Below are 15,220 nucleotides of genomic sequence, written 5' to 3'. Positions count from 1 at the left end.
TCCTCTCCAACTGACTTATCCATCTCTCCTCTCCAACAGACTCATCCATCTCTCCTCTCCAACAGACTCATCCATCTCTCCTCTCCAACAGACTCATCCACCTCTCCTCTCCAACAGACTCATCCATCTCTCCTCTCCAACAGACTCATCCATCTCTCCTCTCCAACAGACTCATCCATCTCTCCTCTCCAACAGACTCATCCATCTCTCCTCTCCAACAGACTCATCCATCTCTCCTCTCCAACAAACTCATCCATCTCTCCTCTCCAACAGACTCATCAATCTCTCCTCTCCAACAGACTAATCCATCTCTCCTCTCCAACAGACTCATCCATCTCTCCTCTCCAACAGACTCATCCATCTCTCCTCTCCAACAAACTCATCCATCTCTCCTCTCCAACAGACTCATCAATCTCTCCTCTCCAACAGACTAATCCATCTCTCCTCTCCAACAGACTAATCCATCTCTCCTCTCCAACAGACTCATCCATCTCTCCTCTCCAACAGACTCATCCATCTCTCCTCTCCAACAGACTCATCCATCTCTCCTCTCCAACAGACTCATCCATCTCTCCTCTCCAACAGACTCATCCATCTCGCCAACAGACTCATCCACCTCTCCTCTCCAACAGACTCATCCACCTCTCCTCTCCAACAGACTCATCCACCTCTCCAACAGACTCATCCACCTCTCCAACAGACTCATCCATCTCTCCTCTCCAACAGACTCATCCATCTCTCCTCTCCAACAGACTCATCCATCTCTCCTCTCCAACAGACTCATCCATCTCGCCAACAGACTCATCCACCTCTCCAACAGACTCATCCATCTCTCCTCTCCAACAGACTCATTCACCTCTCCTCTCCAACAGACTCATCCACCTCTCCTCTCCAACAGACTCATCCACCTCTCCAACAGACTCATCCACCTCTCCAACAGACTCATCCATCTCTCCTCTCCAACAGACTCATCCATCTCTCCTCTCCAACAGACTCATCCATCTCTCCTCTCCAACAGACTCATCCATCTCTCCTCTCCAACAGACTCATCCATCTCTCCTCTCCAACAGACTCATTCACCTCTCCTCTCCAACAGACTCATCCACCTCTCCAACAGACTCATCCACCTCACCAACAGACTCATCCACCTCTCCAACAGACTCATCCATCTCTCCTCTCCAACAGACTCATCCATCTCTCCTCTCCAACAGACTCATCCATCTCACCTCTCCAACAGACTCATCCACCTCTCCAACATACTCATCCACCTCTCCAACAGACTCATCCACCTCTCCAACAGACTCATCCACCTCTCCAACAGACTCATCCACCTTTCCAACAGACTCATCCATCTCTCCTCTCCAACAGACTCATCCACCTCTCCTCTCCAACAGACTCATCCACCTCTCCTCTCCAACAGACTCATCCACCTCTCCAACAGACTCATCCACCTCTCCAACAGACTCATCCATCTCTCCTCTCCAACAGACTCATCCACCTCTCCTCTCCAACAGACTCATCCACCTCTCCTCTCCAACACACTCATCCACCTCTCCTCTCCAACAGACTCATCCACCTCTCCTCTCCAACAGACTCATCCACCTCTCCTCTCCAACAGACTCATCCACCTCTCCTCTCCAACAGACTCATCCATCTCTCCTCTCCAACACTCATCCATCTCTCCTCTCCAACAGACTCATCCATCTCTCCTCTCCAACAGACTCATCCATCTCTCCTCTCCAACAGACTCATCCATCTCTCCTCTCCAACAGACTCATCCATCTCTCCTCTCCAACAGACTCATCCATCTCTCCTCTCCAACAGACTCATCCACCTCTCCTCTCCAACAGATTCATCCATCTCTCTAAAAGATTCACCCATCTCTCTAAAAGATTCACCCATCTCTCTAAAAGATTCATCCATCTCTCTAAAAGATTCATCCATCTCTCTAAAAGATTCATCCATCTCTCTAAAAGATTCATCCATCTCTCTAAAAGATTCATCCATCTCTCCTCGCCAACGGATTCATCCATGTATTTGGTAAAAGGCAGTAAACAGATTAATGTCGGAGCAGCTGTGTTGTGCTGTTAGACAGCCTCTCTAAAGGCTGTGCTGAGATCATTAAACGGCATGGTGGGGCCCTCGGGGGCCAAACCAGCCTGTCACACAGCACCTGCACCCATGAAGAGAGGAAACAATGGAACGAGACAGAGAGAGCTGGAGGGTGGACGCAGGCCGGACAGACCAAGGGAGGGATAAACAACAGGGTTTATGACATCTCTAAAGATCAAAGGCAGCTGGCTGCACACTAACCTGTTATACACACACACACACACACACACACACACACACACACACACACACACACACACACACACACACACACACACACACACACACACACACACACACACACACACACACACACACACACACACACACTCCAGGGTACATATGCACAGAGGGAGCAGGTTAACAGAGAGCATCTTGGCATTTAAAGGTTATTTGGTTCATCGTTGTTCCAGTGAAGGATATTGCGGTGTGTCTATAATGAGAGGGTTTAAACACAGTAACGAGGGTTGGACCTGTTCCTCTGCAGGGGCTCGGTGGGCAGGGGGCCAGATGGGCCGCAAGTTCCCTCCACTACACAGATTTATGAGAATGTGCCAGGTGAGCGTGCACACACACAAAACCGTGATTTGTCCAAATAACCAGTGACAATGGTTCCTCGTTATTAGTCACATCCCATCGTCCTGTGACAGAAGTTACATACATCTATGTTACCGAAGCCTGTCCTAGAGAGATTATACCCCCCAGCCATCCCATCCAGCCTCGGTACCTTTGGCAGCATAGGCGTGGTCCTCTTGCTCTTCTTGCCAGTGGGATCATCCAGAAGGTCAGGTTCAAAGGCGTAGAGCTCCGTCAGCTCATTCATGGTGAAATGTCTCTCTATCTGCTGTTGATCCACCACTCGGAAGGACAGAGACTGTTTAGCCACCTGGCGGTCATAGATCTTCTCTTCCATAGTACCCTGAGAGGGAAAGAGGACAGGTCAGAGGACAGGTTTACATCTATAGTACCCTGAGAGGGAAAGAAGACAAGTCAGAGGACAGGTTTACATCTATAGTACCCTGAGAGGGAAAGAAGACAAGTCAGAGGACAGGTTTACATCTATAGTACCCTGAGAGGGAAAGAAGACAAGTCAGAGGACAGGTTTACATCTATAGTACCCTGAGAGGGAAAGAAGACAAGTCAGAGGACAGGTTTCCATCTATAGTACCCTGAGAGAGGAAGAGGACAGGTTTACATCTATAGTACCCTGAGAGGGAAAGAGGACAGGTCAGAGGACAGGTTTACATCTATAGTACCCTGAGAGAGGAAGAGGACAGGTTTACATCTATAGTACCCTGAGAGGGGAAGAGGACAGGTCAGAGGACAGGTTGACATCTATAGTACCCTGAGAGGGGAAGAGGACAGGTGTCCAGCTACACACGCCACTACGTCACTGTCCAGCTACACACGCCACTACGTCACTATTCAGCTACACACGCCACTACATCACTAACTGTCCAGCTACACACGCCACTACATCACTAACTGTCCAGGTAAATACGCCACTACATCACTAACTGTCCAGCTAAATACGCCACTACATCACTAACTGTCCAGCTAAACACGCCACTACGTCACTAACTGTCCAGCTACACACGCCACTACGTCACTAACTGTCCAGCTACACACGCCACTACGTCACTGTCCAGCTACACACGACACTACGTCACTGTCCAGCTACACACGCCACTACGTCACTGTCCAGCTACACACGCCACTACGTCACTGTCCAGCTACACACGCCACTACGTCACTGTCCAGCTACACACGCCACTACGTCACTGTCCAGCTACACACGCCACTACGTCACTAACTGTCCAGCTACACACGCCACTACGTCACTAACTGTCCAGCTACACACGCCCCTAAGTCACTAACTGTCCAGCTACACACACCACTATGTCACTGTCCAGCTACACACGCCACTACGTCACTGTCCAGCTACACACGCCACTACGTCACTGTCCAGCTACACACGCCACTACGTCACTGTCCAGCTACAAACGGCACTACGTCACTGTCCAGCTACACACGCCACTACGTCACTGTCCAGCTACACACGCCACTACGTCACTAACTGTCCAGCTACACACGCCCCTACGTCACTAACTGTCCAGCTACACACACCACTATGTCACTGTCCAGCTACACACGACACTACATCACTAACTGTCCAGCTAAACACGCCACTACGTCACTAACTGTCCAGCTACACACACCACTATGTCACTGTCCAACTACACACGACACTACATCACTAACTGTCCAGCTACACACGCCACTACGTCACTGTCCAGCTACACACGCCACTACGTCACTGTCCAGCTACAAATGGCACTACGTCACTGTCCAGCTACACACGACACTACATCACTAACTGTCCAGCTAAACACGCCACTACGTCACTAACTGTCCAGCTACACACACCACTATATCACTAACTGTCCAGCTACACACACCACTATTTCACTAACTGTCCAGCTACACACGCCACTACGTCACTGTCCAGCTACACACACCACTACGTCACTGTCCAGCTAAACACGACACTACATCACTAACTGTCCAGCTACACACGCCACTATGTCACTAACTGTCCAGCTACACACGCCACTACGTCACTGTCCAGCTACACATGCCACTACATCACTAACTATCCAGCTACACACGCCACTACGTCACTGTCCAGCTACACATGCCACTACATCACTAACTATCCAGCTACACACGCCACTACGTCACTAACTGTCCAGCTAAACACGGCACTACGTCACTAACTGTCCAGCTACACACGCCACTAACTATCCAGCTACACACGCCACTACGTCACTGTCCAGCTACACACGCCACTACGTCACTAACTGTCCAGCTACACACGCCACTACGTCACTAACTGTCCAGCTACACACGCCACTACGTCACTAACTGTCCAGCTACACACGCCACTACGTCACTAACTGTCCAGCTAAACACGGCACTACGTCACTAACTGTCCAGCTACACACGCCACTAACTATCCAGCTACACACGCCACTACGTCACTGTCCAGCTACACACGCCACTACGTCACTAACTGTCCAGCTACACACGCCACTACGTCACTAACTGTCCAGCTACACACGCCACTACGTCACTGTCCAGCTACAAATGGCACTACGTCACTGTCCAGCTACACACGCCACTACGTCACTAACTGTCCAGCTACACACACCACTATGTCACTGTCCAGCTACACACGACACTACATCACTAACTGTCCAGCTACACACACCACTATATCACTGTCCATCTACACACGCCACTACGTCACTAACTGTCCAGCTACACACGCCACTACGTCACTAACTGTCCAGCTACACACGCCACTATGTCACTAACTGTCCAGCTACACACGCCACTACGTCACTGTCCAGCTACACACGCCACTATGTCACTGACCAGCTACACATGCCACTACGTCACTAACTATCCAGCTACACACGCCACTACGTCACTAACTGTCCAGCTACACACGCCACTACATCACTAACTGTCCAGCTACACACGCCACTACGTCACTAACTGTCCAGCTACACACGCCACTACGTCACTAACTGTCCAGCTACACAAGCCACTACGTCACTAACTGTCCAGCTACACACGACACTACGTCACTGTCCAGCTAAACACAGCACTACGTCACTAACTGTCCAGCTAAACACGGGACTACATCACTAACTGTCCAGCTACAATACACATTTTCTAACTATGGAGTTCCTACTTTGTTGTCGTGGATATTGTCTGAACTCTGCTGGGTATTACGTGACTGGCTGGCTGGCTGACTGACTGACTGACTGACTGACTGACTGGCTGGCTGGCTGGCTGGCTGGTTGACTGACTGGCTGGCTGGTTGACTGACTGACTGGCTGGCTGACTGGCTGGCTGGCTGACTGGCTGGCTGGCTGACTGGCTTGCTGGCTGGTTACCTGAGCCAGGAATCGGTAAACGTAGCAGGTCTTGAGCTGTCCGAAGCGGTAGAGCCTGAAGATACTCTGGATGTCGTACGACGGGTTCCAGGACGCGTCGAAGATGATGACCCTGTTAGCTCCTATCAGGTTGATGCCCAGAGAACCAGCCCTGGTCGAGATCAGGAACAACCGACCTCTACAGAGGGAGAGAAGGAGAGTTGGAGAGGGAGAGAGTTAGAGAGGGAGAGAGAGGGAGACAGTTAGAGGGAGAGAGAGAGAGTTAGAGAGGGAGAGAGTTAGAGAGGGAGAGAGTTAGAGAGGGAGAGAGTTAGAGAGGGAGAGAGAGGGAGACAGAGAGGGAGAGAGTTAGAGAGGGAGAGAGAGGGAGACAGTTAGAGGGAGAGAGAGAGTTAGAGAGGGAGAGAGTTAGAGAGGGAGAGAGTTAGAGAGGGAGAGAGTTAGAGAGGGAGGGAGAGAGGGAGAGAGTTAGAGAGGGAGAGAGTTAGAGAGTTAGAGAGGGAGAGAGTTAGAGAGGGAGAGAGTTAGAGAGGGAGAGAGTTAGAGAGGGAGAGAGTTAGAGAGGGAGAGAGGGAGGGAGAGAGTTAGAGAGGGAGAGAGGGAGAGAGAGGGAGACAGTTAGAGGGAGAGAGAGAGTTAGAGAGGGAGAGAGTTAGAGAGGGAGAGAGTTAGAGAGGGAGAGAGTTAGAGAGGGAGAGAGGGAGGGAGAGAGTTAGAGAGGGAGAGAGGGAGAGAGAGGGAGACAGTTAGAGGGAGAGAGGGAGAGAGTTAGAGAGTTAGAGAGGGAGAGAGTTAGAGGGAGAGAGAGTTAGAGGGAGAGAGTTAGAGAGGGAGAGAGTTAGAGAGGGAGAGAGTTAGAGAGGGAGAGAGTTAGAGAGGGAGAGAGTTAGAGAGGGAGAGAGAGTTAGAGAGGGAGAGAGAGTTAGAGAGGGAGAGAGAGTTAGAGAGGGAGAGAGAGTTAGAGAGGGAGAGAGTTAGAGAGGGAGAGAGAGTTAGAGAGAGGGAGAGAGTTAGAGAGAGGGAGAGAGTTAGAGAGAGGGAGAGAGTTAGAGAGAGGGAGAGAGTTAGAGGGGGAGAGAGTTAGAGGGGGAGAGAGTTAGAGAGGGAGAGAGTTCGAGAGGGAGGGAGAGAGGGAGAGAGTTAGAGAGGGAGAGAGTTAGAGAGGGAGGGAGAGAGGGAGAGAGTTAGAGAGGGAGAGAGTTAGAGAGGGAGGGAGAGAGGGAGAGAGTTCGAGAGGGAGGGAGAGAGGGAGAGAGTTAGAGAGGGAGAGAGAGAGGGAGAGAGTTAGAGAGAGAGGGAGAGAGGGAGAGAGGGAGAGAGTTAGAGAGGGAGGGAGAGAGGGAGAGAGTTAGAGAGGGAGAGAATTAGAGAGGGAGAGAGGGAGGGAGAGAGTTAGAGAGGGAGAGAGTTAGAGAGGGAGGGAGTTAGAGAGGGAGAGAGTTAGAGAGGGAGGGAGAGAGGGAGAGAGTTAGAGAGGGAGAGAGTTAGAGAGGGAGGGAGAGAGGGAGAGAGTTAGAGAGGGAGAGAGAGAGGGAGAGAGAGAGGGAGAGAGTTAGAGAGAGAGGGAGAGAGTTAGAGAGGGAGAGAGTTAGAGAGGGAGGGAGAGAGGGAGAGAGTTAGAGATGGAGAGAGTTAGAGAGGGAGAGAGGGAGGGAGAGAGTTAGAGAGGGAGGGAGAGAGGGAGAGAGTTAGAGAGGGAGGGAGAGAGGGAGAGAGTTAGAGAGGGAGAGAGTTAGAGGCGATGGAACATGTCTAAGCTCCAATATCAAGGTACAGGACTACCAAATATCAGGGTATGTTTAAATTCAAAACTACTTTGACTTTAAATGTTTAGTGGAGAGCGTGGTGTAGTAGAGGTGTGGAGAGAAGGGTGTAATAGAGGTGTGGAGAGAGGGGTGTAGTAGAGGTGTGGAGAGAGGGGTGTAGTAGAGGTGTAGTAGAGGTGTGGAGAGAAGGGTGTAATAGAGGTGTGGAGAGAAGGGTGTAATAGAGGTGTAGTAGAGGTGTGGAGAGAGGGGTGTAGTAGAGGTGTGGAGAGAAGGGTGTAGTAGAGGTGTGGAGAGAAGGGTGTAGTAGAGGTGTGGAGAGAGGGGTGTAGTAGAGGTGTAGTAGAGGTGTGAAGAGAGGGGTGTAGTAGAGGTGTGGAGAGAGGGGTGTAGTAGAGGTGTGGAGAGAGGGGTGTAGTAGAGGTGTAGTAGAGGTGTGAAGAGAGGGGTGTAGTAGAGGTGTGGAGAGAGGGGTGTAGTAGAGGTGTGAAGAGAGGGGTGTAGTAGATGTGTGGAGAGAGGGGTGTAGTAGAGGTGTGGAGAGAGGGGTGTAGTAGAGGTGTGAAGAGAGGGGTGTAGTAGAGGTGTGAAGAGAGGGGTGTAGTAGAGGTGTGGAGAGAGGGGTGTAGTAGAGGTGTAGTAGAGGTGTGAAGAGAGGGGTGTAGTAGAGGTGTGGAGAGAGGGGTGTAGTAGAGGTGTGAAGAGAGGGGTGTAGTAGATGTGTGGAGAGAGGGGTGTAGTAGAGGTGTGGAGAGAGGGGTGTAGTAGAGGTGTGAAGAGAGGGGTGTAGTAGAGGTGTGGAGAGAGGGGTGTAGTAGAGGTGTGGAGAGAGGGGTGTAGCAGAGGTGTAGTAGAGGTGTGAAGAGAGGGGTGTAGTAGAGGTGTGGAGAGAGGGGTGTAGTAGAGGTGTGAAGAGAGGGGTGTAGTAGAGGTGTAGTAGAGGTGTGGAGAGAGGGGTGTAGTAGAGGTGTGGAGAGAGGGGTGTAGTAGAGGTGTAGTAGAGGTGTGAAGAGAGGGGTGTAGTAGAGGTGTGGAGAGAGGGGTGTAGTAGAGGTGTAGTAGAGGTGTGAAGAGAGGGGTGTAGTAGAGGTGTGGAGAGCGGGTGTAGTAGAGGTGTAGTAGAGGTGTGGAGAGAGGGGTGTAGTAGAGGTGTAGTAGAGGGGTGTAGTAGAGGTGTAGTAGAGGTGTGAAGAGAGGGGTGTAGTAGAGGTGTGGAGAGAGGGGTGTAGTAGAGGTGTAGTAGAGGTGTGGAGAGCGGGGCGTAGTAGAGGTGTGGAGAGAGGGGTGTAGTAGAGGTGTGGAGAGAGGGGCGTAGTAGAGATGTGGAGAGAGGGGTGTAGTAGAGGTGTGGAGAGAGGGGTGTAGTAGAGGTGTGGAGAGAGGGCGTAGTAGAGGTGTGGAGAGAGGGGTGTAGTAGAGGTGTAGTAGAGGTGTGAAGAGAGGGGTGTAGTAGAGGTGTGGAGAGAGGGGTGTAGTAGAGGTGTAGTAGAGGTGTGAAGAGAGTGGTGTAGTAGAGGTGTGGAGAGAGGGGTGTAGTAGAGGTGTAGTAGAGGTGTGGAGAGCGGGGTGTAGTAGAGGTGTGGAGAGAGGGGTGTAGTAGAGGTGTGGAGAGAGGGGCGAAGTAGAGGTGTGGAGAGAGGGCGTAGTAGAGGTGTGGAGAGAGGGGCGTAGTAGAGGTGTGGAGAGAGGGGTGTAGTAGAGGTGTGGAGAGAGGGGCGTAGTAGAGGTGTGGAGAGAGGGGTGTAGTAGAGGTGTGGATAGAGAGGTGTAGTAGAGGTGTACTAGAGGTGTGGAGAGAGGGGTGTAGTAGAGGTGTGAAGAGAGGGGTGTAGTAGAGGTGTGGAGAGAGGGGTGTAGTAGAGGTGTAGTAGAGGTGTGAAGAGAGGGGTGTAGTAGAGGTGTGGAGAGAGGGGTGTAGTAGAGGTGTGAAGAGAGGGGTGTAGTAGATGTGTGGAGAGAGGGGTGTAGTAGAGGTGTGGAGAGAGGGGTGTAGTAGAGGTGTGAAGAGAGGGGTGTAGTAGAGGTGTGGAGAGAGGGGTGTAGTAGAGGTGTGGAGAGAGGGGTGTAGCAGAGGTGTAGTAGAGGTGTGGAGAGAGGGGTGTAGTAGAGATGTAGTAGAGGTGTGAAGAGAGGGGTGTAGTAGAGGTGTGGAGAACGGGTGTAGTAGAGGTGTAGTAGAGGTGTGGAGAGAGGGGTGTAGTAGAGGTGTAGTAGAGGTGTGAAGAGAGGGGTGTAGTAGAGGTGTGGAGAGAGGGGTGTAGTAGAGGTGTGGAGAGAGGGGTGTAGTAGAGATGTAGTAGAGGTGTGAAGAGAGGGGTGTAGTAGAGGTGTGGAGAACGGGTGTAGTAGAGGTGTAGTAGAGGTGTGGAGAGAGGGGTGTAGTAGAGGTGTAGTAGAGGGGTGTAGTAGAGGTGTAGTAGAGGTGTGAAGAGAGGGGTGTAGTAGAGGTGTGGAGAGAGGGGTGTAGTAGAGGTGTGGAGAGAGGGGCGTAGTAGAGATGTGGAGAGAGGGGTGTAGTAGAGGTGTGGAGAGAGGGGTGTAGTAGAGGTGTGGAGAGAGGGCGTAGTAGAGGTGTGGAGAGAGGGGTGTAGTAGAGGTGTAGTAGAGGTGTGAAGAGAGGGGTGTAGTAGAGGTGTGGAGAGAGGGGTGTAGTAGAGGTGTAGTAGAGGTGTGAAGAGAGGGGTGTAGTAGAGGTGTGGAGAGAGGGGTGTAGTAGAGGTGTAGTAGAGGTGTGGAGAGCGGGGTGTAGTAGAGGTGTGGAGAGAGGGGTGTAGTAGAGGTGTGGAGAGAGGGGCGAAGTAGAGGTGTGGAGAGAGGGCGTAGTAGAGGTGTGGAGAGAGGGGCGTAGTAGAGGTGTGGAGAGAGGGGTGTAGTAGAGCTGTGGAGAGAGGGGCGTAGTAGAGGTGTGGAGAGAGGGCGTAGTAGAGGTGTGGAGAGAGGGGCGTAGTAGAGGTGTGGAGAAAGGGGTGTAGTAGAGGTGTGGAGAGAGAGGTGTAATAGAGGTGTAGTAGAGGTGTGGAGAGAGGGGTGTAGTAGAGGTGTGGAGAGAGGGGTGTAGTAGAGGTGTGGAGAGAGGGGTGTAGTAGAGGTGTGGAGAGAGGGGTGTAGTAGAGGTGTGGAGAGATGGGTGTAGTAGAGGTGTGGAGAGAGGGGTGTAGTAGAGGTGTGGAGAGAGGGGTGTAGTAGAGGTGTAGTAGAGGTGTGGAGAGCGGGGCGTAGTAGAGGTGTGGAGAGAAGGGTGTAGTAGAGGTGTAGTAGAGGTGTGGAGAGAGGGGTGTAGTAGAGGTGTGGAGAGAGGGGTGTAGTAGAGATGTAGTAGAGGTGTGAAGAGAGGGGTGTAGTAGAGGTGTGGAGAACGGGTGTAGTAGAGGTGTAGTAGAGGTGTGGAGAGAGGGGTGTAGTAGAGGTGTAGTAGAGGGGTGTAGTAGAGGTGTAGTAGAGGTGTGAAGAGAGGGGTGTAGTAGAGGTGTGGAGAGAGGGGTGTAGTAGAGGTGTGGAGAGAGGGCGTAGTAGAGGTGTGGAGAGAGGGGTGTAGTAGAGGTGTAGTAGAGGTGTGAAGAGAGGGGTGTAGTAGAGGTGTGGAGAGAGGGGTGTAGTAGAGGTGTAGTAGAGGTGTGAAGAGAGGGGTGTAGTAGAGGTGTGGAGAGAGGGGTGTAGTAGAGGTGTAGTAGAGGTGTGGAGAGCGGGGTGTAGTAGAGGTGTGGAGAGAGGGGTGTAGTAGAGGTGTGGAGAGAGGGGCGAAGTAGAGGTGTGGAGAGAGGGCGTAGTAGAGGTGTGGAGAGAGGGGCGTAGTAGAGGTGTGGAGAGAGGGGTGTAGTAGAGCTGTGGAGAGAGGGGCGTAGTAGAGGTGTGGAGAGAGGGCGTAGTAGAGGTGTGGAGAGAGGGGCGTAGTAGAGGTGTGGAGAAAGGGGTGTAGTAGAGGTGTGGAGAGAGAGGTGTAATAGAGGTGTAGTAGAGGTGTGGAGAGAGGGGTGTAGTAGAGGTGTGGAGAGAGGGGTGTAGTAGAGGTGTGGAGAGAGGGGTGTAGTAGAGGTGTGGAGAGAGGGGTGTAGTAGAGGTGTGGAGAGATGGGTGTAGTAGAGGTGTGGAGAGAGGGGTGTAGTAGAGGTGTGGAGAGAGGGGTGTAGTAGAGGTGTGGAGAGAGGGGTGTAGTAGAGGTGTGGAGAGAGGGGTGTAGTAGAGGTGTGGAGAGAGGGGTGTAGTAGAGGTGTAGTAGAGGTGTGGAGAGAGGGGTGTAGTAGAGGTGTGGAGAGAGGGGTGTAGTAGAGGTGTAGTAGAGGTGTGGAGAGCGGGGCGTAGTAGAGGTGTGGAGAGAAGGGTGTAGTAGAGGTGTGGAGAGCAGGGCGTAGTAGAGGTGTGGAGAGCGAGGTGTAGTTTACCGGACATTGCTGGAGTCATTGAACTCTTCTGCCCACTTCTTCCGGTTCAGGGCGTTGGTGGAGCCGTCCAACCGGTAGTAGTCTATGTTCCGGAACCACTTCCCCTCACCTGCACAGGTAAACACATAGTGTAGTTAGACGACAGTCTTCAAAAAGTAATCATACAGTTTGGCTTTATTTTACTAGGCAAGTCAGTTAAGAACAAATTCTCATGTAAAACGTCAACCTACACCAGCCAAACCCTAAGCCGGACGACGCTGAGCCAATGGGACGGTTGATACAGCCTGGATTGAAACCAGGGTCTGTAGTGACGCCTCTAGTACCACTGCACCACTCGGGAGACCTTACTCTCCTGTCAGCTTCAGTTTAGGTAGCCAATAGACACGCCCAGTTCCAAACCAATCCCTAGACAGGCCCAGTTCCAAACAAATCCCTAGACAGGCCTAGGTCCAAACCAATCCCTAGACAGGCCTAGGTCCAAACCAATCCCTAGACAGGCCTAGGTCCAAACCAATCCCTAGACAGGCCTAGGTCCAAACCAATCCCTAGACAGGCCTAGGTCCAAACCAATCCCTAGACAGGCCTAGGTCCAAACCAATCCCTAGACAGGCCTAGGTCCAAACCAATCCCTAGACAGGCCCAGTTCCAGACCAATCCCTAGACAGGCCTATGTCCAAACCAATCCCTAGACAGGCCTAGGTCCAAACCAATCCCTAGACAGGCCTAGGTCCAAACCAATCCCTAGACAGGCCTAGTTCCAAACCAAGCCCTAGACAGGCCTAGTTCCAAACCAATCCCTAGACAGGCCTATGTCCAAACCAATCCCTAGACAGGCCCACTTCCAAACCAATCCCTAGACAGGCCTAGTTCTAAACCAATCCCTAGACATGACCACTTCCAAACCAATCCCTAGACAGGCCCACTTCCAAACCAATCCCTAGACAGGCCCAGTTCCAAACCAATCCCTAGACAGGCCCAGTTCCAGACCAATCCCTACACAGGCCCACTTCCAAACCAATCCCTAGACAGGCCCAGTTCCAAACCAATCCCTAGACAGGCCCAGTTCCAAACCAATCTCTAGACAGGCCCAGTTCCAGACCAATCCCTAGACAGGCCCAGTTCCAAACCAATCCCTAGACAGGCCCAGTTCCAGACCAATCCCTACACAGGCCTAGTTCTAAACCAATCCCTAGACAGGCCCAGTTCCAAACCAATCCCTAGACAGGCCCAGTTCCAAACCAATCCCTACACAGGCCTAGTTCTAAACCAATCCTTAGACAGGCCCAGTTCCAAATCAATCCCTTGACAGGTTTAGTTCCAAACCAATCCCTACACAGGCCTAGTTCTAAACCAATCCCTAGACAGGCCTATGTCCAAACCAATCCCTAGACAGGCCCACTTCCAAACCAATCCCTAGACAGGCCTAGTTCTAAACCAATCCCTAGACATGACCACTTCCAAACCAATCCCTAGACAGGCCCACTTCCAAACCAATCCCTAGACAGGCCCAGTTCCAAACCAATCCCTAGACAGGCCCAGTTCCAAACCAATCCCTAGACAGGCCCAGTTCCAGACCAATCCCTAGACAGGCCCAGTTCCAAACCAATCCCTAGACAGGCCCAGTTCCAGACCAATCCCTAGACAGGCCCAGTTCCAAAACAAATCACAAAAAAATGGCCAGGGGAGAATGACTGCCCTCTCACTGAAGCCACAAAGTTCAAAGGACAACCACGGCACTGCAGGCATAATTGGTAGTAAACAGGATCCCCATTATAGCGGAAGGGAGACTGGTGATCTTCCTGTAAATAACACACTTCTATTACACCAGATGTCCTGATGATGTCATGAGCACCATTTAGTGGCTAATGGGATGCCACCTTTCCAACAAGTCAGGGGTCAAATGTCTTCCCTGCTAGAGCTGCCCTGGTCAACTGTCAGGGCTGTTACTGTGAAGTGGAAACGTCTAGGAGCCAAGACTAGGACCTCCGAGTGCTGAAGTGTCCTCTGTTGCAACTCTCACTAACGAGTTCCATACTGCCTTTGGAAGCAACGTCAGCACAACAACTGCTCGTTGGGAGCTTCATGAAATGGGTTTCCATGGCAGAGCAGCCACACACAAGCCTAAGATCACCGTGCGCAAAGCCAAGCGTCAGCTGGAGTGGTGTAAAGCTCGTCGCCATTGGACTCTGGAGCAGTGGAAAGGTGTTCTCTGGAGTAATGAATCACGCTTCACCATCTGGCTGTCTGACGGACGAATCTGGGTTTGAACACCCCAACTGCCAACTGTAAAGTTTGGTGGAAGAATAATTGTCTGGGGCTGTTTTTCATGGTTCAGGCTAGGCCTCTTATTTCCAGTGAAGGGAAATATTAATGCTACAGCATACAATTACATTCTAGACAATTCTGTGCTTCCAAGGGTCTTTCGTATTTCAGCATGATAATGCCCCCATGCACAAAGCGAGGTCCATACAGAAATGGACAGAGCCTTGACCTCAAACCCATCGTACACTTTTGGGATTAATTGGAACGGCAACTGCGAGCCAGGCCTAATCGCCTAACATCAGTGCCAGACCTCACTAAGTCCCTGCAGAAATGTTCCAACATCTAGTGGAAAGCCTTCCCAGAAGAGTGGAGGCTGTTATAGCAGCATTGTTCCAACATCTAATGGAAAACCTTCCCAGAAGAGTGGAGGCTGTTATAGCAGCAATGTTCCAACATCTAGTGGAAAGCCTTCCCAGAAGAGTGGAGGCTGTTATAGCAGCAATGTTCATACATCTAGTGGAAAGCCTTCCCAGGAGAGTGGAGGCTGTTATAGCAGCAATGTTCCTACATCTAGTGGAAAGCCTTCCCAGAAGAGTGGAGACTGCTATAGCAGCAATGTTCCAACATCTAGTGGAAAGCCTTCCCAGGAGAGTGGAGGCTGTTATAGAGGCGAAGGGGGAGGAGATGTTGGACGAGCAGTCCACATACTTTTGGTCACGTAGTGTACTCAATGAGA

The 15,220-nt window shown here is 51.6% G+C and overlaps 1 protein-coding gene across 2 annotated transcripts in view; it reads right to left on the bottom strand.

The window, feature by feature from the left end:
* LOC139390796 (ATRX chromatin remodeler) overlaps positions 1-15,220 on the bottom strand; it is a 109,798-nt gene that overhangs the window by 13,564 nt on the left and 81,014 nt on the right. For both annotated transcript variants that reach the window (XM_071138190.1, XM_071138189.1), the window contains exons 26-28: positions 12,223-12,331; positions 6,078-6,255; positions 2,840-3,031 (exon numbers count right to left, since the gene is read on the bottom strand). In XM_071138190.1, coding sequence (XP_070994291.1) covers positions 2,840-3,031; positions 6,078-6,255; positions 12,223-12,331 — 479 coding nt within the window. The remainder of the gene's footprint in view (positions 1-2,839; positions 3,032-6,077; positions 6,256-12,222; positions 12,332-15,220) is intronic.

The sequence above is a fragment of the Oncorhynchus clarkii genome, chromosome 31 (assembly GCF_045791955.1).
Source record: "Oncorhynchus clarkii lewisi isolate Uvic-CL-2024 chromosome 31, UVic_Ocla_1.0, whole genome shotgun sequence".
Lineage (NCBI taxonomy): Eukaryota > Metazoa > Chordata > Actinopteri > Salmoniformes > Salmonidae > Oncorhynchus > Oncorhynchus clarkii.
Note: the sequence above shows the minus strand (reverse complement) of the source record. Positions and strands in the feature narration are given on the sequence as shown.